This window comes from Rhineura floridana, chromosome 6 (genome assembly GCF_030035675.1).
Source record: "Rhineura floridana isolate rRhiFlo1 chromosome 6, rRhiFlo1.hap2, whole genome shotgun sequence".
Classification (NCBI taxonomy): domain Eukaryota; kingdom Metazoa; phylum Chordata; class Lepidosauria; order Squamata; family Rhineuridae; genus Rhineura; species Rhineura floridana.
In genome coordinates, this window is record NC_084485.1 from 116,662,677 (window position 1) to 116,688,036 (window position 25,360).

A 25,360-nucleotide genomic window follows, 5' to 3' on the forward strand; every position below is an offset into this window, starting at 1 on the left:
TTGATAATAAATTTTGCTCCCTGAAGCAGAGAATTTCTGAAACACCGAGCATACAATTCAAGGGCACTTGATTGAAGACCTTCTCTGAATCAAGAGGAATACCCACAAGGCACTCTCCACATAATGAATATTGAGAACAAGTCTACTAAAAATAGCAGGTTAGTCTTTTACAAAGCTATGTTGTTGATTTGCAATGGGAATAAACTGGGGTGGAGGTAGGGAAGACACACAAATATACATACAGCTAAGTGATTAAATGACAATACATATAAGAGGAGCATATTTTAAAATCCATGGGGGGATGCAATTATTGTGGCATTTAAACATTCTTTCTTGCTGAGTTCTACTCCTCTTCCATTTGCATTGTGTTATTTTTTTCTTTATTAGCCAAGGAGCAGCTGTACTTTGCCATTGGTGACAGCAAGGTGGAGAACTGGACTTAAAAGGGCATATATCTCTGAGTCCAAGTCCTATGCCATTTTTGGTTTGTGAAGGGGCAGCCCCAGTTTGCTGTTGGAGTGATCTGGGTTGGTGACAGAAGCTGGCATCTGAGGGTATGTGTCTTCTGCACCCTCCCATCCTTCTCCCCATTTGCTTCCTGCAATGTGAATGCTAACATCTGAATATCTTAAATTAATGGTATTTGGTTTGATACCACAGTATCATGCTTTTTAATTGTTTTGCTTTATTGCATATTTTAAATGAGGATGTTTTAATGGTGTGATTGAATTGTGTATTTCAATTATGTATATATTTTATGGTTGTGAACCACTTAGAAGCCATCTTGGCATATAAGTGGTATATAAAATCACTACTACTACTACTGCTACTACTGCTACTAAGTTTATTATCTTGCAGGAATTAGCCCAAACAACACTATCCTTTCAGACACTACATCTCCTGACAAAAATTGCTTGGTCAATCCAGTACAGGATGTATATGCAGGGACGTCAACCTCTGTGCAAAGATTCCATTGCTGCATTTCTATATGCAGACTGATTGTGGACACATATCATATATGCACTTAAACTGCAATACACATTTGGATGCAAAGCATCTGATGGAGCCTTCATTACACTATACCACATGGATGAGAACGTACATTCCCATCTGTGTTTCAAAGTGGATGAGAATTAGCATTCCAGCCATTATATCATGGTGTCTGTATATTGCTGAATGCAATTATATATCTGGATTGAGGCCAACAAGCACAGTAACTCAGAGCATTTCATTCTGTGCCAAAGTTGGAGCCTCACTTGGCTCAACTTATATTAAAAAATATGAAAAGGTACAAAGGGAACAAAGCTCTTCACATCTTGTACAATGCATAAAACTGCCAACATCATAATGCCTTTATACAAATGTATGAAGTGACCAGATTTGGAATTATTGTGTCCAGTTCTGATCATTACACCTCAAAAGGGATATTGTAGAGACAGGGAAAAAATGCTGAAGAAGGCAAGAAAAATGACCAGGGAGCTAGAGCAACTTCCCCTATGAGGAAAGATTACAATATTTGGGACTTTTTAGTTTAGAGAAAAGGTGAGTAAAGGGAACAGGACAGAGGTGTAGAAAATTATGCATGGTGTAGAGAAAGTGGACAAAATTTTTCTCCCTCTCATATACTACTACAGCCTCGAGGTCATCCTGTTAAACTGAAGGGTAGAAGATTCAGGACAGGAAAAAGGAAGCATTTATTCACATAGGACATAGTTAAACTATGGAATTCACAACCACAAGATGTGGTGATGCGTGTCAAACTGGAAGGCTTTAAAAGGGGAAGAGGCAAATTCATCGGCGATAAAGCTATCAATGGCTTCTAGGCATAATGATTATACACTACCTTCAGGATCCATGCCTTTGCCTACCACTTGTTTGCAAAGAGTGGGAGAGAGCTACTGCTCTCACATCCTGCTTCCTATAGGCATATGGTTGGACAATGGAGGAAACAGGCTATCGGATTAGATCGGCCTTTAGCCTGATCCAGCAGAGCTCTTTTTAAGTTAAAAACTTAAGAACTTAAGCTTGGGTGCTCTCCTAGAACCATCTCTGTCACTTGAGGCTCAGGTAGCCTCAGTGGCACGGAGTGCCTTCTACCAACTTCGGTTGGTGGCCCAACTATGTCCCTATCTGGACAGGGATAACCTGGCTTCAGTTGTCCATGCTCTGGTAACCTCCAAATTAGATTACTGCAATGCACTCTACGTGGGGCTGCCTTTGAAGACGGTTTGGAAACTGCAGCTTGTGCAAAATGCAGCGGCCAGATTGGTAACAGGGACCAGACAGTTTGAACATATAAAACTCATTCTGGCCCACTTGCATTGGCTGCTTGTATGTTTCCGAGCTCAATTCAAGGTGCTGGTTTTGACCTATAAAGCCTTACACGGCTTGGGACCACAATACCTGATGGAACGCCTCTCCCAATACAAATCAACCCGTACACTACGTTCAAGATCAAAGGCCCTCCTCCGGGTGCCTACTCCAAGGGAAGCTCGGAGGGTGACAACAAGGGAGAGGGCCTTTTCATTGGTGGCCCCCAAATTATGGAATGATCTTCCTGACAAGGTGTGCCTGGCACCAACACTGTTATCTTTTCGGCACCAGGTCAAGACTTTCCTCTTCTCCCAGGCATTTTAGCATGTGTTTTAAATGGTTTTTATATTGTTTTAAATTTTAAAATTGTGTTTTAAATTGTTTTTAAAATATGTGTCTTAAATTGTATATTTGTTTTAATGTTTTTGATTGCTGTAAACCACCCAGAGAGCTTTGGCTATGGGGCGGTATACAAGTGCAATAAATAAATAAATAAATAAATAAAAACAGCATATATTAATAAACACAGTTCGCTCAACTTCTATCCTGAGGTATAAAAGTTTAAGACAATATCATTTTTAAAGAACTAAAGATCAATTGGTTTAAAACAGAGGCAGGGAAACTTTTTCAGATCAACCGCATTCCCATCTGGGAAATTTTAAGAGTGGTAGGCTGGGCCAGAGGCAAAAATGGGGGAAGCAATTAATGCAAATTTTACCTTTGTAGAGTAAACCAGTTCCCACACATTCACACACACCAGTCGCTATCCTCCATGCAAAAAACCAAGAGGCATTATCAGAGTTCAAGGACGTATTCCAGCCAGTCAAACACTCCAGGATGGTAGCATATGAAGGGCTAATGAGGGTTGTGGCCATGGAGGGGATATTGCCTGGGGAGAGTCGCTCAAGGGCCAGATAGAGAGGTCTGGAGAGTCGCATTTGGCACCTGGGCCTGAGGTTCCCCACCCATCCTGGCAATTTATAAGTTAAGAATAATTTTATTTTAAAGAAAATATTATATTAGCAAACCCTTTTACCAAAGGAGAGTGGAAAAAAATGGAAATGAACTGCCTTCAAGTCGATCCCGACTTATGGCGACTATATGAATGGGGTTTTCATGGTAAGCGGTATTCAAAGGGGGGTTACCATTGCCTTCCTCTGAGGTTGAGAGGCAGTGACTGGCCCAAGGTCACCCAGTGAGCTTCATGGCTGTGTGGGGATTCAAACCCTGGTCTCCCAGGTCATAGTCCAACACTCTAACCGCTACGCCATGCTGGCTCTCTACCAAAGGAGAGTAATATGCCTTTAACGTTTCTGCATTTGTGAAGCCGCTCATATTTTTCCTAAATAATTGTCCTTTCTACTCAAATATCTAAAATACCCCAATCTCTCAATATGCAGAAAGCACACAGAAGACAGAGTCACGACATTCAAGACTTAGGGGAATCACCAGCAGCAGAGATATCATTAACAGAAGAACTATGTCAACAACCCAAATAAATTCGGCTGCTAAAAAGTTACAATCATGCAATTAAAAGCAAACATTTTTGAATCTGGTAATCTTTCATGTTAGCAAACTTTAAAGAGTGCTTTAGGTCAGTTATTTAAGTTTAATTATTAAACCTACCTTTCTAGTTTCAGACTGAGCTTCTTCTTGACAGCACTTTCTGCAGAATGGATCTAGCTGGCTCAAGCCAAACTGGCTAAGAAGATCACAGGAATTGCACAGCAAGTTACTAGAGAAGCCCAGTTCTCTGCAAGCCTCTGATGATAATTCAACTCCATATACTGATACCTAAAAGCAATTAAGATTTACACAACAGATCACTTAGTGTAACAAACCTACCATCACTTTCTGTAGCACAGTTCTTTTAGGAGTTCTGTTTCTCACACCACTGAAAATTTCATAAAGTCATAAACACAATATAATGTAGTAATTTAACATGGCAATCCTAAATGCAAATTAGGCAGTAAGCCATACCAGGACTGTGGAGTCGGAAGCAATTTTGGGGGAGTCGGAGTCGGTAGAAATGTACCGACTCCGGCTTTAAAATAAATTTTGATTGACAAATTTTTTAAAATATAAATTCAAAATGTCAAAGAAGCTTCCCATGAAGTCAGCTGTAGTTGAATATTTAACCATAACTCAGGATGGAAAACATTTTGTGTGTCAGTGTATGACACAGGACCCAGATGAAGACAAATGCTGTGATGCCAAGATCAGTGCATATTCAGGCAGCAATAAAAATGCTCCTATGAGAGCTTCCAATTTAAAAAGACATTTACAGCCCTTTCCAGGGCTGTGGAGTCAGAGTTGGAGTCATGGAGTCGTAAGCAATTTTGGGTGGAGTCAGAGTTGGAGAGTAGAAAAATAGAGGAGTCGGAGTCAAAGGTTTGGTGTACCAACTCCACAGCCCTGCTAAACACAATGGGGATTACTTCTGAGTAAGCATGACTTTATGAAAGGGGACTGAGTTATGTATTACAAAAATAGAGAAAGGATTGCATAGTATTACATTTTGGAAAAAGGCCCCCAAATACAGCTTTTGACTATTCAACATACATGATGGAAGGTGTAGCCCAAACTAATGTCATTACTGTTTTATTTCATTTCTGAACTGCTTCCCACAAGACATTCCTAAGCGATAACAATATAGCAACATATAAAAACAGTTATATATATATATATAAAAGATTAAAAGAATGGCATATATATTTATAAACACATTTTATAACGATTATAAATATAAAAAGTTTAAAACACCAACAGCACACTCATTGTGCAAAATGGATGTCCTGATAGGATGATATCTGCAGGATGGCCTCTCCTGCAGAACACAGTGATCAGCTGAGTATGTAGGGGATGAAGTGATCTTTTAGGTATCCTGGTCCCAAGCTGTACAAGGCTTTGTATACCATTACCAGCACCAAGCCCGGTAAGCTAACTGGCAGTCAGTACAATTCTTTCAGTAGCAGCACAATATAATGGTGATAGTCCACTCCAGTGAGCAATTGACACATTTTGCACTAGCCACAATTTGCTCTGGGTGCAGCTTCTGGGTCAGCCTCAAGGGCAGCCCCACATACAGCACACTGTAATAACCCAAATATGATGATGTCAAAATATTATGTTTTATTTAACATTACTTCAAAAACCCTATGTGATATTACAGTAAGCCTTTTAGGATTGGTTAACGTTGTATTGAACAGTACACTTAACACTTATAAATTTACATTTTGTTTTTAACTTTTTCTGTTTTCAACAGCAAGCAGCAATACTGTGCAACTTTTACAAGTCTCATCAGAGCCCAGAGTTTCAAAACCAGTTTGCTTGATGATGGGGTGGGGGAGGAAGGGAAGGAGAGGAAGCTTTAAAAACACCCAATGTCCAAAACATGCCAAACAAAATCATTTATTTATTACATTTTTGTTCCAAACGTTCTCAGTGCAGTCGAGTGAGCCATATATGATCTTCACCATTCTCCTTTATTTTTTCATAACCAGTAAAGTGGGTTTTCTGGAAACAACTCTAGAAAAAAATCATATGCCCCTAGAGCACTGTTCTTCAACCTTGGGTCCCCAGATGTTGTTGGACTCCAACTCCCATCAACTCCAGCCAGCTAGCCAATTACCAAGAATGATAGGAGTTGTAGTCCAACAACATCTGAGGACCCAAAGTTGAAGTACAGTGCCCTAGAGAGTTTAGTAAAAAACACTAAAAACTTTTAAACTATCAACCTTGCCCAAAATCATATTTACAATTGGCATCCATTCATTTTTACTAATAAACTTATGAAAGTGTTCTGCAGAAAAATAAAGCATTTTCCACCCCACATCACTACTCACAACAGTCCTGCATGATAGGTTAGGCTGAAATCATGAGGTTTGTGGCTTTGAACCCGGATCTTCTACAGCCCTTACAACTTAACTGAGATTTTTGAATCTTAAGCCACTATGCATCAGTAACTTCTATTGATTCTAATAAAATTTGCTTTCATGGCATGCATTTTAGATATCAACAGACAGCTTCAACAGTTGCATAGGAGCAACCGCATAATCTTTTCAATATATGATGCGCAGCAAGACTAATAATTTCGGAGGGGAAAGGGGACTAATGCCCAAATAAAACAGTGATTAATAGATGTTATTATTGTTTCTTTGAATCAAGCGCTCCTGCACACTGGAATTTTTACATGTGGTGGCGAAGTAGGCTTTACAGGATCAGAAAACGAGCAAAAACAAACACGCAGCCCTAGCCTATGCTTGTTTACTCATCAACAAATTCCACACATTTTAACAGGATTTTCCCTCCAAGTAAGTAAGTAAGAAAGGAAGTGCCGGAAGGATTACATCGTAACAACCAGATAGGTAGATTAGAGATAGAAGTGCGTCTCTAGTCTCGTCTTTGGTCACATTAAGACACTCTTCTCACGGTGTCATCGATTCTTCAGGCAAAAACCCATCACTTCCAACCCCCGAGATTTAAAGGCGCTCCTTACCGCCTGCAATGTCGCCAGCAGCCACACCCAATAATACCCCAACTCCATCACTCTTTTATCCAACGCCATGTTGGCACATCAACGGATGCCGGCGACAACGGAAATCCATTGACAGGCCCCCGAACAGATAAGGTGACCAAAGCGCCGCCAGGTTCGAACGAAACAGAAAAGTACTGCTCAGACTCTCCAACATCATCAAGACAACTTAACAGAAGAGTCAAAGAGCGAAAGAGTTTGAGTTTATTTGTGAGGAGCCGTCAAGATTCTTCAATTTTTTGTGTTTTTTTCCCAGGCAACTCCAAAAACACTACAGCAGGGGCCTGTTGTTCTACAGAAAAAGGACGCATTAAGACTGGCAAGAAATTTGACCAATGAAACTGCGGGAAATGATGATTAGCATCATCCAATACCCTAAGGAAAGGTGGACAGAGATTCGCGACAAGTTGTCCAATCAGAAGACAAGGTGTGTGGGAGGGGCTTCGTTTCGGGTCCTACGAGTTATTTGCGGAAGAGCTTGCGGGCGGGCTGGCGCCGTGGATAACCAATAGAAAGCGAGAAAAGGGCGAAATGTAGCCAATAGAAAGCAACCGCTTGGGAGGAACTTGTGTTCTGGCTGGTCAATAGTAGGAGTAGTGGGCGTGAGTACGCCCGGGCGTTCGGTTGCCGAGCAGCGCACGCAGACAGGCGGTTGGGCGGGGAGGGCTAGTGCTTGTAACTGAGGAGGGAGTGGGGCTCGTTGACTGAGCCGCTGGTGTTTTTTTTCGAGGGGGGGGGAGAGTGAGAGCACGGTTAGTGTCTGAAAAGACGGTTGAGGTACCGTCGCGAGGTCTCCCGAGGAATGTGAGAACCGCGTCTTTCCCGCGCGCTCGCCCAGCATTCCATCCTCGTTGTTCATCTTCCATCCCTTCCTTCAGTCGCCCGTTGTGCCCCCGTAGAGGCTCTCGCCGGCCTCCCTGCTTGGGCCCCGCGTGATGTCGTGATCCCTAGGCGGACGTGCGACCAGGCGGGCGGCGCTCAGGCGGCGGCGACTGCTGCTGCCGATGGGGCTGCTTCGGATTATGCTGCCGCCTAAATTGCAGCTCTTGGCGGTGGTAGCGTTCGGAGTGTCCGTCCTTTTCTTAGAGAACCAGATCCAGAAGCTGGAGGAATCCCGCGGGAAGCTTGGTGAGTGAGGACCGGCCCTGGGGAATGGGGAAGCCAGTAGGGATAGCTGGAGGTTGGTGTTACATGGCGAGAAGACCACGTCTAAATGAAGAAGTTAGGTGGAGATGAGGTTATCCTGGTTTGGGGGTGGGGGACGACAACGTGCTACAGAACGAGGAGAGGATGGGGCCATCACGGAGAAGCAACGGGAGCGGGGAGTTCATTGACCTGGAGCAGTTTTGGCATTGGTAGGGGAAAAAATCGCAGCCCTTCTCCGTATGGTCTGTGGCGGGGTCTTCTGTCTTGCAATGAGATAAATAAGGTTCGTTCGATATAATATGATGGGGCATTCCGCCGTAAAGGGCTATAAACTGGGCAAGCAATTGTACTGGGCTTAGACTGATCTATATGTAGGTCTCTCGCCCACCGCCCAAATATTGAAATCTACTAACAGACGGGATGGAGAGCACAAATCCAGGAAGGACTCACATTCTCTCTTTTTGTTATTTCTCTGAAAGACGGAACATTTCAAAACCAGTGTTGTCAGAGATTACTGGCTTGTCTGTGCTTTACAGTTGGAGAGAGGTGGTGGTGATATGTGAAGCCGGTGTAAAGGTTTCTTCATTTTACTGTTGAAACGCTTTGAAACGACCATCTTCTACTTAAGGTTCACACTTTGTGAAATGGATTGAAGCATGATAGGCAGTTCAGTGACTGGAGAGAGAGGGCATGCTAATATGAGGCTCCCCCTCCCTGAAATAGTTCTACAGTCAAGAAACCTTATCGGTATGTTGTGTGATTATGTGCGCGTGCGCCTATGTGTGTAAGTAAATATATTATTATATAGGTCAATGTGTTTACTAAAGCATATGTCTTTTACTACTGTCAGCAGTCTTATAAATGTCTTGGAGAGATGTAGTTTAGAGGCCTTTTGCTCAATTTTGTTTCCTATATTTTATGTTATTGGCTTAACTGTAGTTTGTAAGCTTACCTTGTTCCTTTATTTTTGTCAGCCAGTGATTCTAATAAAAGGTAGTATATTTATAATAGCACTTTGATAAATATCTTGTTAAAAATCATTTGTTTAGCACTTAAAAGTGGTATATGTGTTGCTCTACATGTACATTGTGATATAAAACTTAATTAGGATTCAGGCTTCCAAAAAAGTTTCTATAATAATGCTATTAGTCAAGTTCTTTACAATGTTCATGAAAGGTTGAGGCATGCTCATGAAAAGTTATATTAATTTAATAAATGCCCTTATTTCTTTAACCCCCCCCATTCTTGTATAACTCTCACTGAGTCAGGAGTTGACATAAAGAAGAAACAAGAATGTAATCTTATTAAAAGAATACTCTGTTGACTCCTGTATTCCTATGTATGAATATTTTCAGTGGAACCTACTCTTCTTTTACCCAGGGTGTGTCTATCTGCCTGCATCCACATAAAGCCAAGGAAGGCGAAGGAGCATTCCCATGTGGCTTTATTGAAAGGGAGTGTCCTGAGTGGAGAAATTTTATCTACTGTATGTGAGAATGTGTGTAAGATGTTATCCTGAGATCTCTACAGAAATAACTGACATTGAACTTGATCTGTTGGATTCAAAGTATGTTACATATCATAGGCATGAGATGAAGTTCTAGTTATGTTGGAGTATCAGTTATAAAAGGTAATAAGGAAAAAGCTGCTAGGATAAACTTGAGTTTTTCTATTTGTCTGTTGAGAACTTAACAACAGTTTTAGGTTGTCTGTTACTATTAGTCAATATGTATATTAGAGAAATCTACATCCCAGCATGAGAGAGTTAACACAATGCAATAAAAGAATAGATGTTATATTTTTATTGGTGTATATAAATTATGCCTATATTCCAGATTGGGAGGATTGGTTTAAATCACAATGAAAAAAAATGACTTTAAATCCGGATTTTGTTTTGTAATTCAAATTTCATGAACAAACATGCATATTGGTTCCTAAAACAATTAAACATATTGGTCAAAATCTTAAATTATACACATATCATTCATTCATTGGCGATCACTCGTGGCTGAGTAAGATTGTCTTCCAAGATAAGGTCTTTAACAGTGGGTCTGTAAGTGACTGGAGGCTAATTCTGGATCCACACAGCCTCCCACAGTGATGACATAGGTTTCCAGATGGAAGATGGTCGTGATGAGGATTTGTTTGATGTGCCTTCCGCTTAGCTCGTTTGTCCTGTTTGCCCTGTATTCGTGCTTTAAAGTCCACAGCACCTTTGATAATAGCCAACCTCCATTTAGGACATTCATGGGCCAAGACATACCAGCAATGTTCATGTTACATTTTTTTAGATTAGCTTTAAGAACATCTTTAAACCTCTTTTGCTGTCCACCGATACTCCGTTTTCCATCCTTGTTGGGAGTAAAGTAGCTGCTTTGGAAGATGGTGATCAGGCATTCGAACAACATGTCCAGTCCAGCAAAGTTGATGTTGAAGGATCATTGTTTCAACACTGGTAGTCTTTGCTTCTTCCAAAACACTAATGTTAGTCCGTCTGTCTTCCCAAGTAATTTGCAGAATTTTCCAGAGGTAGCGTTGGTGGAATCTTTCAAGAAGTTGGGAGTGGCGTTTATAAATGGTCCATGTTTCACAGGCATACAGTAAGGTCGGTAGTACAATGGCTTCGTAAATAAGCATTTTGGTCTCCCTGCGAATATCCCGATCCTCGAACACTCTATGCTTCATTTGGGAGGATGTGGCACTCGCAGAGCTCAGACGATGTTGAATTTCAGCATCGATGTCAGCTTTTACAGACAGATGGCTGCCAAGCTTGGGGAAATGATCAATCTTCTCCAGCGTCATACCATTAAGCTGGGTTGATGGTGCTACAGAGGGGCTAGTTCGTACCAGTTGATGAAGCACTTTGGTTTTTTTAATATTAAGTGAGAGCCCAAGCTCTCTATATGCTTCTGCAAAGACATTTAGGATAGTTTGAAGATCTTTCTCTGAATGTGCAGAGACTACATTATCATTGGCATATTGAAGTTCTACGACCTTACTTTTTGCTTTCAGCCTACTGAGCTTTCCATCTGTTCAATATATGATTTCCACACTAGTAGGAAGCTTCTCCTCAATAAGGCGTAGAATCATAGCAATGAAGATAGCAAATAAGGTAGGAGCAATGACACATCCCTGTTTTACACCTGATCCGACTCTGAATGGATCGCTCTGAAAGCCATTGTTGTCCAAAATTGTCGTTTTCAGAAGGATAGTCCAGGGAGCGGCCTTATTTTTCTTGAAGCTGTCATTCAGTGAAGCTCATGTCCACTGTCCCCCTGGAAGGGTGTTAACCATTTTGAAATTAATGGAGGACATACTCTGAGATCGGCAGGAGGTGATTTGCGAGGATCCTTGCAAGGATTTTACCTGCGGTAGCAAGAAGAGAGATACATCTATAGTTCCCACAATCTGTTCTATTTATTTATTTATTATGCTTGTATACCGTCCCATAGCCGAAGCTCTCTGGGCGGTTTACAGTAACTAAAAACAAATACAATTTAAAATACATCTTTTTAAAAAACAATTTAAAACACAATTTAAACATTTAAAATAATATAAAACACATGCTAAAATGTATCCTTCTGGGGAGACTGGCTGAGTTGGGAGTGGGAGGTACTACATTGCAGTGGTTCCGCTCCTACTTGGCGGGTCACCTCCAGAAGGTGGTGCTTGAGGAACATTGCTTGGCACCCTGGACTCTCCAGTATGGGGTTCCGCAGGGGTCAGTTCTGTCCCCCATGCTGTTCAACTTCTGCCTGAAACCATTGGATGCAGTCATCCAGAGCTTTGGAGTGCGTTGCCATCAGTATGCTGATGACACACAGCTCTATTTCTCCTTTTCATCTTCTTCAGGTGAGGCTGTCAATGTGCTGAACCGGTGCCTGGCTGCGACAGTGGACTGGATGAGGGCTAATAAACTGAGACAAGACTGAGATGCTGCTAGTGGGTGGTTCTTCTGACCGGATGGTGGATGTCCAACCTGTCCTGGATGGGGTTGCACTCCCCCTGAAGGAGCAGGTTCATAGCTTGGGGGTTCTCCTAGAATCATCTCTGTCACTTGAGGCTCAGGTAGCCTCGGTGGCACGGAGTGCCTTCTACCAACTTTGGTTGGTGGCCCAACTATGTCCCTATCTGGACAGGGATAACCTGGCTTCAGTTGTCCATGCTCTGGGTAACCTCTAAATTAGATTACTGCAATGCGCTCTACGTGGGGCTGCCTTTGAAGACGGTTCGGAAACTGCAGCTTGTGCAAAATGCAGTGGCCAGATTGGTAATAGGGACCAGATGGTCTGTACATATAAAACAGATTCTGGCCCGCTTGCTCTGGCTGCCTTTATGTTTCTGAGCTCGATTCAAGGTGCTGATTTTGACCTATAAAGCCTTACACGGCTTGGGACCACAATACCTGATGGAACGCCTCTCCCGATACGAACCCACCCGTACAGTACGTTCGATGGTATCGAAAGCCGCTGAGAGATCAAGGAGAATCAACAGAGTCACACTCCCCCTGTCTCTCTCCCGACAAAGGTCATCATACAGGGCGACCAAGGCTGTTTCTGTGCCAAAACCAGGCCTGAAAGCCGACTGAAATGGATCCAGATAATCGGTCTCACCCAAGAGTGTCTGGAGCTGGCCTGCCACCACTCGTTCAAGGACCTTGCCCAGGAATGGGTCTTGGCTAGGTTAAGGGACTTAACGCCAGTGGAGCCCAGGTGAGCCAGTACCCAGCCGACTCAGCTGGAAATCTGCCACATCCAACTCCCTTCAGCCTGGCGTAAATGCAAGTTGGATTGTGCCCTTAAAGACTTGTATGTTCAGAATGTTCCATAAAAGGACTGGAACTCATTGGGTAGAATGCATTCTCTGTGAAATGGTAAATCTTTATACTGTTTGAGTAATAATTATTTGTAGTTGGGGAACAGCTGCAGCACTAGGGAGACTGAAGAAGACCTGCCCTGGGAGTGAGCATCTGGGTGCTTGCTGCTTGCTCCTCTGGGTTGCTGTCTCTTGAGACAGCTGAAGTCCTTGGTAAGTGCTGCAAGGACGGGGCTCCCCTGCCTGACCCTGACTCCAGAGAGAGGCTGCAATTAATCAGGCAGACTCTTGCATCAGCTCCTGGTTGGGTCAGGGGGCATAAAAGCTCAGCTGCCATTTGGTGGTGGGTCTACCGCCGGCAGGGTTGCCACCGAAAGAAAATTGGTGGTGGGCTGGATGAGGGCCAATAAACTGAGTCTGAATCCTAGCAAGACGAAAGTGCTGTGGGTTGGTGTTTCCCAAGTTCAGATAATTGGTCAGTTGTCTGCTTTGGATGGGGTTGTACTCCCTCTGAAAGAGCAGGGACATAGTCTGGGGGTGTTCCTGGATCCATCTTTGTTGCTAGAGGCCCAGGTCTCAGTGGGTAGGAGTGCCTTTTACCAGCTTTGGCTGGTAAGACAACTGCAGTCCGTTTCTGGACCGGGATAGCCTGACTTCTGTTGTCCATGTACTGGTAACCTCCAAGCTGGATTACTGTAATGCGCTCTATGTGGGGCTGCCCTTGAGGTTGGTCTGGAAGCTGCAGCTGGTGCAAAATGCGGTGGCGAGACTGCTCACTGGGGCAGGGTATCACCAACATGTCACCTCACTGCTGAAAGAATTGCGCTGGCTACCTATTAGCTACCAGGCTAAGTTCAAGGTTCTAGTTTTGGTGTACAAAGCCCTATACAGCTTGGGACCAGGATACCCAAAATACCTTCTTATTCCTTGTATACCCAGTTGATCACTGTGCTCTTCAGGTGAGGGCATCCTGCAGATACCATCTTTTCAGGAGGTCCGTTCTGCATAACATAGGAAACAGACCTTTAGTGTAGCAGCACCTACCCAGTGGAATTCCCTCCCCTTAAATATTAGACAGGCACCATCTCTGTTATCTTTTTGGTGCCTATTGAAGTACTTCCTCCTTCAACAAGCCTTTTAAGTAGAGACCTTATCCCAGTGTGCGTCTCTGTTGGAATTGCTTTTGAATATGTTTTTAAAACTTCTTTTTTTAAAAATAGATGTTTTTAAAGCTTTTAAAATGTTTTTAAAGATTTTTGTGTTTATGTTTTTAATGGTTTTAATGTATTTTAAAGTTTTTTATGATGTGTTAAAATGTTTTAGTGCTTTTGTATGCCACCAAATCTAATAAATAAATAAATTAGTAATAGTAATAGTAATAATATGTTTTAACTTTTCTCCATTTAAAGTAATGCCCATGTCTGAAGATGGGTGGAATTTATTTACCACTGATTCTTGATATCTCTGATTTTTGAAACAGATAATACAGCTGAGTTTTGGAGCAACTGATGCATAGTTTGTTCTGCCTGCATTGTGCATCTTGTGTGACAGTTCCTTAGAAAATTATGTATGCTTCTGATTCTGAGGCTCATCTTCCATATATTGCTGCTTAATTAGTTCACAACCAATCTGTTCAATGTCCTTAATTCATGTTTGTTTCCTGCTTTTTTGTGAATAAAGACACAAATTATATTTGAAATGTCATGTTGGATTTTAATTGTCTGCAATCCAGCAAAACAAGCTTTATCAACAATATATCTCTTAGATATGAGGTGAGAGAATTCAAAGCTTGCCCCTGGTTTTTCAGTCTTGAATAGTTTATTATTCTGATGTCAGTAAAACTACTTATGGTTGTATGCTTCTTATGCAATGTGCCTTCCCTTGTCCTCTCCCTACCCTCCCATCTACTCCAGAGGGTCCCTAAGAGAGTGAGCCAGCATTCAGCCAATCCACAGGCTCCTCAATGGCAATTGGATGTGACAGAACTTTACACCAGCTTATCTTGCTCCAGCACAACTTATGCCAGCTTCCCCTGAGTTGGATGGTTATATATTGTTGCGCACCTCCCCAATCTCCGAGCAGTGAGATTTCAGGGGTCCCTGTGCTCGTCCTGGGTTTGGTTTCCTGGGGAAGGTCAGCGGAGACTGTGATGTCTTTATGAAATATGGTTTGTTTATTTACACACATTCCAACCTGAGCTTAGGCTGGGGGGGTTCAAGTCATCAGCAGTCCAATATCCAGCTTTCCCATCAGTGTTACAGGAGACAACCTAAAGCCATAGTGCAGAGTGACAGTCTCTCTGACTGCCTCCAGTTCCCAGGCATTCCCAGACAACTCTGAAAAAACACTCCCAGCACAAACCTCTGCTAGCAGCCGGTGGGGGGGAGGCTCTCCTGAAGAGTTTCAATGACAAAAGGATCTTCCTGGCCCACTCACCAGTTGCTGGGCACCTAATAGGCCCATTAACAACCTGGCCACTCTATTAGCTTAACAAAAACTCCAGCAGAGCCAGCCCCTCACCCCAAGGGATGGGATTCCAAATCAGAGGCTGGAAGGGGACTCACAGGGATCATCCATTCCAACCCCCAAACTCACAACAGCAACAAGAGTCCCATGGTGACACACTGAACATTTAACATAATATTTATTAATAAATCACTTAGTATTTAAAGGAAATATTTGAATATAGATATTAAAGCTTGCAATTCTATGTTCACTTTTACTTCAGGAGTAAGCCCCATTAAACTCGGAGCTTTAAACTTCTGAGAAACATGGTTAGGATTGCACTGGGAGTTCAGATTCTTAGTCTGTCTTCCCATCCCCGTTACTAGATTACTGGTACATCCTTCCACCTTCTCTCAAGGTAACAATTTTCACTTGTCTGAGCCCACAGGGGCCACGCAAGCTCTTCTTCTGTGTCTTAGGGCTTTTCTCTCTTCATTACCTCTCTGCTGTCCTTTCACCTCTTCCTGCATTCTCCTCAAAGTGATGCTGCAATCCTATCCCAACCCCACTTAACTGGGAGTGAGTCCCATTGAGCTCAGTGGGACTTCCTTCTGAGTAAACATGGCTAGGATTGTACTATAAGGAAACACAGACAAACTCTCTCCTTTCCTTTTCTCCGCTCCCCCTCCAATTATTTATTCTATGGGGATAGAATCCTAAGCCTTCTTACCTGGGAGTAAGTCCCATTGAAGGAACTGGGACCTCTTCTGAGTGGAAACGTTTAGAATTATAGTGTGAGCCCTCAGAAGCTGTGCCCTCATTAAATTTCTGCTTCCCTGCCTCCTTTTGCCTTCTCTCAGGAAATCAGTTTTCACTTATCTGAGACTACAAGAGGCTTGAACTTCATTTAAGTTTGTTAATTCTAAAAAATTAAGTTTGTTTTACAATTTAGACAGTCAATTCCTACCTGTAGCTTCCCTGACAGAGTCTCTCACCATTTTAGGCACTCCTAACTCTGCTTACCTGGGAGTAAGCCTCACTTAACTCAATGGGACTTCTGAGTACTTTTTGAAAAAATGCAGTGTGAGTCCTCCAAAGCCCCCCCCCCGTTATTTGCCTCCTTCCTTCCTTCAAGTTCATTCATTGCCAACACACAGAAGCTCTGCTTCAAGCTCATCTCCTTTTCCACTTTCTTGCCCTTGCCTCCATTTTAGCCTAATTCTCTTTCTCACTCTGTGGCTCCAGCAACTGACATTTCCTTGAGCTCATTTCCGATTGGCAGCAGCTCTTGCTGCTAGAAGAGCGCCTCAGGCTCTCCTCAGGGAGAAAAACTAATTGCTCGTGATCAATTTCACGTGGACAGCATGCAGGGAAAGTCAACATGTGAACCAAATACCTCTTTTTTGGGGACCAGTACATGTGGTGATTTTTCAAATCACCATGTATAGACTCTTTCTTGAGCAGCTGAACTGAGGTACAGGGAGCTTGTATCTGTGTACAGAGTAACATGTGAATACCCTTACAGATGCCAGTTAAATAGAGAATTGTCTCTTCAGAATAGCTATCCCAAATAATTTCTACTGTAAAATATTTGTGCAATTGTGTTTATTCACTTAATTCAGCATCATCTTTGTAATGGATTTCTTTTCTTCCTACTCTCCTGTATATAACCCATGTCATGAAGAAGCATCTGTCTTTAACAAGTACAGTATGCATGATGTGGGAAATATTCATAAACAGTGTGCAATCACCATGCAGGGCTAAACATACATTTCAAAACATTGTATGGACTCCATGGTCACATATGGTTGCCAAACTACATAAACACTAATTTGGCAATATGTGAAGATGACTTGGTTTAGTTCTGTAACAATGTTAAAAATCAGGTTTCTGTAAGGGACTTATGTTCCACGACAAGGAAATCAAATGCTTCCAGTCTGTGGGCCATGGTTTTCTTTTCCATATTTGTTGACAATTTTTTTGTTAAAATTTGCACAGATTCAGTCTCAGTAACTTGTAGCAACTCTATTGGTATGCCATCTGTTCCTGGTGATTTGTTTCTTCCAAGTATTTTAAGAGAAGCTTTTACCACGCATACTAAAATTTCTGGTTCTTCATCATACGGTTCCTCTGTGAATGAATATGTCATCCTTGCATCTCTTTTATATAGTTCTTCAATGTATTGCTTCCATCTTACTTTTTTTATCTTAAGTCAGTTTGTTCCCCTGTTGTTCAACATCCCTACTCTTGGTATAAATTTCCCTTTAGTTTCTCTCATCTTTTGGAATACGGCTCTTGTTCTACCTTTTTTGTTGTCCTCTTCTATTTCTATACAATAACTATTGTAGTAGTTCTCTTTGTCCCTATGTGCTAGTCGCTGTATTATCTGCATTTAGGGTTCTGACCATGTTTCTGTCAGGGCTGTGGAGTTGATATGTCAATCCGACTCCTCTATTTTTCTACTGTCCGACTCTGACTCCTTCATAAATGGCAAATATATATTAATTTTTCTACTGTCTGACTCCGACTCTGAGTCCTTCATAAATGGCAAATGTATATTAATGTATTAACAATAAATTAATATTAATATTAAAATTAAAATTAAAATATTAATTATATTTTGAAGTCGGAGTCAGTGCATTTCATAGAATCATAGAATAGTAGAGTTGGAAGGGGCCTACAAGGCCATCGAGTCCAACCCTCTGCTCAATGCAGGAATCCAAATCAAAGCATTCCCGACAGATGGCTGTCCAGCTGCCTCTTGAATGCCTCCAGTGTTGGAGAGCCCACTACCTCTCTAGGTAATTGGTTCTATTGTCGTATGGCTCTAACAGTTAGGAAGTTTTTCCTGATGTCCAGTCGAAATCTGGCTTCCTGCAACTTGAGCCCATTATTCCGTGTCCTGCACTCTGGGATGATCGAGAAGAGATCCCGGCCCTCCTCTGTGTGACAACCTTTCATGTACTTGAAGAGTGCTATCATATCTCCCCTCAAGTCTTCTCTTCTCAAGACTAAACATGCCCAGTTCTTTCAGTCTCTCCTCATAGGGCTTTGTTTCCATTCCCCTGATCATCTTTGTTGCCCTTCTCTGAACCCGTTCCAGTTTGTCTGCATCCTTCTTGAAGTGTGGAGACCAGAACTGGATGCAGTATTCAAGATGAGGCCTAACCAGTGCTGAATAGAGGGGAACTAATACTTCACGTGATTTGGAAACTATACTTCTGTTAATGCAGCCTAATATAACATTTGCCTTTTTTGCAGCCACATTGCACTGTTCGCTCATATTCAGCTTGTGATCAACGACAATTCCAAGGTCCTTCTCACATGTCGTATTACTGAGCCAAGTATATATAACTGTGCATTTGATTTCTTTTTCCTAAGTGTAGAACTTTGCATTTATCCCTGTTGAATTTCATTCTATTGTTTTCAGCCCAATGCTCCAGTCTATCAAGGTCCCTTTGAATTTTGTTTCTGTCTTCCACGGTATTAGCTATGCCCCCCCAATTTTGTATCATCTGCAAATTTGATAAATATGCTTTGTACATCCTCATCCAAGTCGTTAAAAATGTTCAGGAGCACTGGGCCCAGAACCGAGCCCTGTGGTACCCCTCTAGTTACTTCTGCCCAGTTTGAGAAGGAACCATTGATAAGCATTCTTTGAGTATGATTCTGGAGCCAACTGTGGGTCCATCTAATAGTTCCATCCAGCCCACATTTAGCTAGCTTGCTAATTAGAATATCATGGGGCACTTTGTCAAAAGCTTTGCTGAAGTCGAGATATATTATGTCTACAGCATTCCCACAGTCTGCAAGGGAGGTTACACAATAAAAAATGAGAGTAGATTAGTTTGGCAGGATTTGTTCTTCATAAATCCATGTTGGCTCCTAGTAATCACTGCATTGCTTTCAAGGTGCTTACAGATTGACTGCTTTATAATCTGCTCCAGAATTTTTCCAGGGATTGATGTTAGGCTGACTGGTCTGTAGTTCCGCAGTTCCTCCTTCTTGCCCTTTTTGAAGATAGGGACAACATTAGCTCTCCAGTCATCCGGCACTTCACTGGTCCTCCATGATTTTGCAAAGATAATAGAGAGCGGTTCTGAGAGTTCTTCAGCCAGTTCTACTGACTCCGATTCCACCCAAAATTGCTTCCGACTCCATGACTCCCACTCCACATCCCTGGTTTCTGTTTCCTTTTGCTTTTGCTGTTTTTTCTCTTTTCAGTGATCCATTGAGGTCTTCCATTGAGGTGTTGTCTTTTTGCTTCTTCTGGGATGTTATTTAAATTGTATTTTGGCATTATTATTGCTTTTTTCTTCTTTAGCTTTACTCTGATTTTCAGTATTACCAGTTCATGATCTGTACCACAGTCTGCTCCTGGTCTTGTTCTCACAGAAAGTATGGAGCGTCTCCATCTTCTGCTACTAGTGATATAATTAATTTGATTCCTATATTGACCATCTGGTGATGTCCATGTGTACAGTTGTCTTTTCAGTTGCTCAAAAAATGTGTTAGCAAGAAACAAATTATTGGCTTCACAGAATTCAATAAGTCTTTCTCCTGCTTCATTTCTATTTCCTAAGCCCCATGTCCCCATAATTCCAAGTTCTTCTCTGTTCCCTGCTTCTGCATTCCAATCTCCCATGATTATCAGAACATCTTGTTTTGGTATGTGAGCATTGTGGCCTTAATTTTATTTAATGCCTTATTTCCTTGATATCTCTCCTTTCCTGCATGGAGCTCTGTGGTGGCATACATAGTCCTCAGAATAACCTTATGAGGCAGTTTAGGCTGAAAAAGTGACTACCCAAAGGTCACCCAGTGAGTTTCATGGCTGAATGAGGCCAGTCACCAGAAAGCTATTGTAGGAAGAAAGGAGCCTAGTGTTGTGGAGATGTTAGATGGGAGCAATCAGGAGTAAAGATGGATGCTCCAAAGCTGGGGAGTTCCAAAGCTGGGGCACCACCACCAAGAAAGCTCTCCCTTGTCTAACTGTATAAGAAGCTAGAAGTGGCACAGCCAAAATACCTTCCCTTGGCTGATCTTAGTAACCAATCAAGTTTAAATGGAGGTCTCTCAGGTATCCTGGCCCCAAGTTGTATACAACTTTAAAAACCCATGCAAGTCCCCTGAAGTGGGCTTGGCAGCATATTTCCAGCCAGCACAGTTCTTTCAGGGTTGGTGTTAAGCGCTCATGGTAAGGCCACCTCCAAGAGGAGTCTAGTCACAGCTTCTGGAGGGCAGCTCCAGATAGAGCACATTACAGTAATCCAGTCTGGAAGTTACCAGCACATGGGTCACTTGATAAGGCTTTTCCTATCCAGGGACAGCCACAGTTGGCAAGATATATTTTGAGAAAAATTAAATATTCCTTGACAATATGAACAATTCTCAGAGCTGTGTGGATTCTCTAATCATGATGTGCATGCAGACAGTTTGTTATGCTGAGAATCTCAGCTTTCACACAACAGAAAGACCAAATATGTAAGTTTTGTGGCTACAAACAACAACAAAAGAATCTTAAGGATGAAAGTTAAACAGATTTCACATTCTTTAAGTGCAAGAATTGGGCCTGAGCAGGACTTTGATGATGCAAGTCAGGGCTCCAGGGTCCTTTCCCATGGGGAGGAGAAAATTATTCTAAATATACAATGCTACAGAAAATGAATGCATCTGGAGTGGGAACATGCAAGAATTTAATTGTTTGAGTACCAAATACTTACCATCCCAGTTATGATGCACCATTAGTATACATGAACAGCAAAGGTATGTGACCCAAGCTGCAAGAAGTTAAGTCTAAGCTAGAGCTGCCTTAAGATTGATTTCAGTTGAAAAGAAATTAAAGTTTTGTCCATATATGAAATTCTCAATTAGTTCATGTTTCCAAGGACCACAACCATCTCTGCCTCTTTTGACAGTACAGGTACATCTTAAATGTACCAGGTTGTAACACCTGCTTTAAAAAGAAATAAGATTTAACTATCTGGAACACTTTTTATTTACTGGAGAAGCTCTATTAGTCAAGTCAATAAAATATTTAGAAAACTTTGAGTTGAGAAGTGTTCACTGCAGCAAGGAAATTCTTGAGTTATTATAAGCCAAAACTGTTTTACCAGCATACAAGACAGACAGCATGTTTTACTGCCTTAGGTTACTTCTGTATCACACTACTGAAATGACCTCTGATCTTGAAAAATTTATTCTGATTCTCAGGCTGTTAGGTTATGCATTTAACTCAAATGGACATATTTTTGAGTAAATGTGCAACTGGATTGTGTTGTAAGAATATCAGAAGATAACTTGATTTATGAAAAGGTCCTCCTTTTCCTCTGAGGACAATTACATAATGAATTAGGGGGGAAAGCATGTCTCCTTTGTGGGAGAACTTCCATTTTCTACCAAGACCCCTGTCAGCACCCAGTGCTTTTCTCCTGAAAAAAATAGATAAAAATAAATCAGATCTTTATAGTCTCCAGCAGCAACCTTGAAACTCTATCAAGAACATGACTATTGATGTGTTCATAAATACCTTTTATATGCAGTATTAGTTTGTAATGAAATCTGCTTCCCTATTAATGTTCAAAGAAGCAACTTTATTCCTATATTGTCTGTGTACTGCAGTCCCTTGAAAGAATGAGACTGAGTTTGTCTTATACTTCTTACCATGTTGTATACTGAAAAGCTCTCTCAAAATCCATTCCCCTACAACAGTTTTCTCCTGGAGAATATAATCACAGCAAAAATACTCTCTCTAGCCAGGAAACTCTGTTCAGAGAGGCAGGTTTAAACAGCCCCTGAATGTATACCGCAAACATTTAAATAAGACAAAGACAGACATGGCACAAAAGGTTCAACTTCACCCTAGAGCTAAATTTCCTAAACCTCATCCGCAGCCCTCAGTTTTGCAGCACGCCTGTTATGAAGACAGCTTTCCTTCCCTTACCACCTGCTTTGCATGCATAAGGTCCCAGATTCAATCCCTGTCAGCATCTCCAGGTAGCCCTGAGAAAGACCTTTTCTGGAACCATGGGGAGCAGCTGCCAGACAGTGTTGACAGGACTGAGCTAGGTATACCAGTGGTCTGTCTCTGTATCAGGCAGCTCTCTCTGTTCCATTTTTACTCCTCTGCATAAGACAAATTAAGCAACAGTGCCTGGCAAACCTAAAAAGGCTGCTTGCTTATCCCTCCCCAAGTGGCTCTTTGCCAGGCTTTCTAGAGCAATGAAGGTGCTAGAGCAGTTGTAATGGGAGCCTTTGACATGTCGAGAGGAAACAGAAAATGACACAATCTACTGCGCTAGTTTGGACAGGCTCTGTTGGCAACGAAGTTGGTTTGTTTTCAATGTGCTAATCACAACACCTTCAGCCAGGAACCCCCAGGGGAGGGTTCTCAAGTCTGAACAGAGGTCACCAGTGGTACCAACTTAGCTCTAGAAACACATCCACAATTCACAGGAAAGATGGTTTCAAGAGCATCTCCCCCAGTTGTATGGAACCTCGCCGGGGCATATCACAAACCTTTTGGGTCTCCAAATGCATCATATCGCAGCCCTGGTAAAGAAGACCACCCTACAAAGGCTGCTACCTCAGGCCAACTCTGGCTGCAGAAGAAGGAGCCCGTGGCCCTCCAGATGTTGGGAGTGACAACTCTCTTCATCCTCCCTGAATGTTGGCCTTGCTGGGTGGGAGGGGGTGTAGGGAGCCGAAGTCCAAGAATAACGGGGAGGGATCAAGTTGGGTAAGGCTCAGCTGGGGAAATCCAGGTTCAGGCCCCACCCATCCAAAGCCATGAGATCGTGGGGGGGCAGGGGGGGAGACTAGGGCTAGGCACTCCCTCTCAGCCTGGCCTACCTTTTAGGGCTGCTGCAAGGACAAAACACCCCAATGGCCCCATTTAGCCATTCAATCTTTATTGTATTTCCACACAAAAATCCACTCTTGATACCAACCCCCAGCTTTTTAGCAGTATAAGGGGTGTGTGTCATTTTCTTGTTTTCATTGTGTTGTTTCATTATGAAACAGGAGTCTGAAATCCTCACTAATCTTCTGCAAGTCACCCTTAGATATGCTAATACATTTCAATCTGTTATATGCCCACCCTGCATTTAAAGTGCTATCCAAAAGCTAAACATTATGGTACAGATCATAAGAGATACTGATGATCACTTTTTGATATTGAGCTGCAAACATTTCCACTGAAAAACCATAAAAAGCAGCCCAGAGCTTTTCTGTTTCTGAAATACCAGGAAAGGCTTTCCAGGGGACAGAGTATGTTAGTAAGTGAGAGCAGCAGGCTGGAAAGCACAATTGATAAATAATCTTCCCCACATTTATATTTTGAATGAAGTTATGTGTATTAAAATGCATGATATCCTCAAGAAAGAATCAGGTGTACCATGTTGGAAGAATAATTTCAGTTCATATTCTTTTAAGCAGCTTGTTTTTGTTGCAGCCCCCTCCTCAAAATATTTTCATATATAAAAATTCAATATAATTAGGTCTGCACACATCTCAGTAGACATGTATAGGATTGTTCCATGAATGCCTGCATCAAAGAAAACCATACATACTTTAAGAATAACAGGCAATGAAAAATGCAATATTATGATAGTTACAGAAGTTGGTATTTTCTTTTTCAAAGTTGGTGTTTTTATTTTAAAAACTTACGAATCTGCAGGAAAAATGAAAAAAGTAAAACAACATTCCTGTTTCTGCCAAAACTCTTTCTGTCGAATGTAAACCTTGACAGGAAACAGTTTCAAAAAGTTTAACAGACCCAGCATGCCTTGCCTTGTTGCCAGTAAAAGGGAATTGGTTCAATGGCATATTTAATAAGTATCATTGAAGCCATTTTCTTTTCCTGGCAGCAAATGTGTATATAATGGAGACTGTATACTCGTTGAATATTACATGTGAACAACTCTATGAGTGTACAGCTCAACTGCTTGTGTACCCAGGTACACAGACTCGTTGAATGTAATGTGTGAACAGGGCCTATATCTTTCAGGTTAGAGATTTCCTCACTAAATGTTCATTGGTATATTAAAATCTAGGATATGTGTCTTCGTTTTGCCTTTACGTTCAGTAGAGTTGATTCTAATAATACATGTAGCATATAATTTATAACTAGCTTACAGCTTTTATGCATATCTCATTTACTAGTTGTTTTGCTAGGTTGCTAAATGTTTGCTAATGCTTGCCATAATAAACAATTAACATTCACAAATGTTAAGGAATAGCTAATAAGGAACTCTGAACTTGTAGTATATGTATTCTGCAAACCCAGGTGTGCACAGAATGCATTACAATTGATATTCAGGCAAAGCAGCTAAGATTTCCGACCGTGCCCTAATTAGTTCTTGAACAAATTACAGTAGTAGAATGGCTTGCAGACATTTTTTAAAAAGATCTAACTACTTTTAAATTTATGTGGGAGAATCCTGGCACCCTAGTCTCTCTCCCCCCACCCTGCCACTTGAATCAATCCCAAAAATACTTGAACAAAGACTGTTAAATGGCATATTGTGCATTTGAGCCATTTGGATCAGTTCTTAGTGAAACTATTTCTTGTTTTTTTAAGCGATATTGGTGTGTACATCACTATATTTCACAAGCAGAGTTCAAGAATTAAGAAAAATAATTAATTTCTCCAATCAATCTCTCACTTCTAAATGTGGAACACTCTGCTAGAAGAGGAACTGTCGGCCACCTTAAATGCTGAGGGCATAACATCAAAAAGTTAAGAAATTTTTAACACTTTGCTCAATAGTCTACACTGGCTTGTTTCTTAGTTTTGAATCAAAGCATTGCAGCATGTCTGACATATTAAACAAATAATGTAAAACAATAGCTTAGTTATGAGGCAGGATGAATTAGACTTAACTAGGTCTGGATCAAATAATAGTAAACATTAAGGTTCCTTACAACCCTAATAAATGTAAATGTATTGCCTTCAAGTCGATTCCGACTTGTGGCGACCCTATGAATAGGGTTTTCATGAGGCTGAGAAGCAGTAACTGGCCCAAGGTCACCCAGTGAGCTTCATGGCTATGTGGGGATTCAAACCCTGCTCTCACAGGTCTCAGTCCAACACCTTAACCACTACAC

At 41.7% G+C, this 25,360-nt stretch overlaps 2 protein-coding genes across 4 annotated transcripts in view; one reads left to right on the plus strand and one right to left on the minus strand.

The window, feature by feature from the left end:
• SELENOF (selenoprotein F) overlaps positions 1–7,093 on the minus strand; it is a 33,085-nt gene extending 25,992 nt beyond the window's left edge. Inside the window, exons 1-2 of one of the 2 annotated variants that reach the window (XM_061633563.1) lie at positions 6,812–7,093; positions 3,940–4,107 (exon numbers count right to left, since the gene is read on the minus strand). In XM_061633563.1, coding sequence (XP_061489547.1) covers positions 3,940–4,107; positions 6,812–6,880 — 237 coding nt within the window. In that variant the 5' untranslated portion in view covers positions 6,881–7,093. Of the gene's footprint in view, positions 1–3,939; positions 4,108–5,735; positions 5,939–6,811 lie in introns of those variants that run through there. The other variant, XM_061633564.1, reaches the window with a different exon arrangement.
• Positions 7,094–7,451: 358 nt separating this feature from the next.
• HS2ST1 (heparan sulfate 2-O-sulfotransferase 1) overlaps positions 7,452–25,360 on the plus strand; it is a 121,807-nt gene continuing 103,898 nt past the window's right edge. The window contains exon 1 of one of the 2 annotated variants that reach the window (XM_061633566.1): positions 7,452–7,975. In XM_061633566.1, the coding sequence (XP_061489550.1) occupies positions 7,852–7,975 (124 nt within the window). In that variant the 5' untranslated portion in view covers positions 7,452–7,851. The remainder of the gene's footprint in view (positions 7,976–25,360) is intronic. The other variant, XM_061633567.1, reaches the window with a different exon arrangement.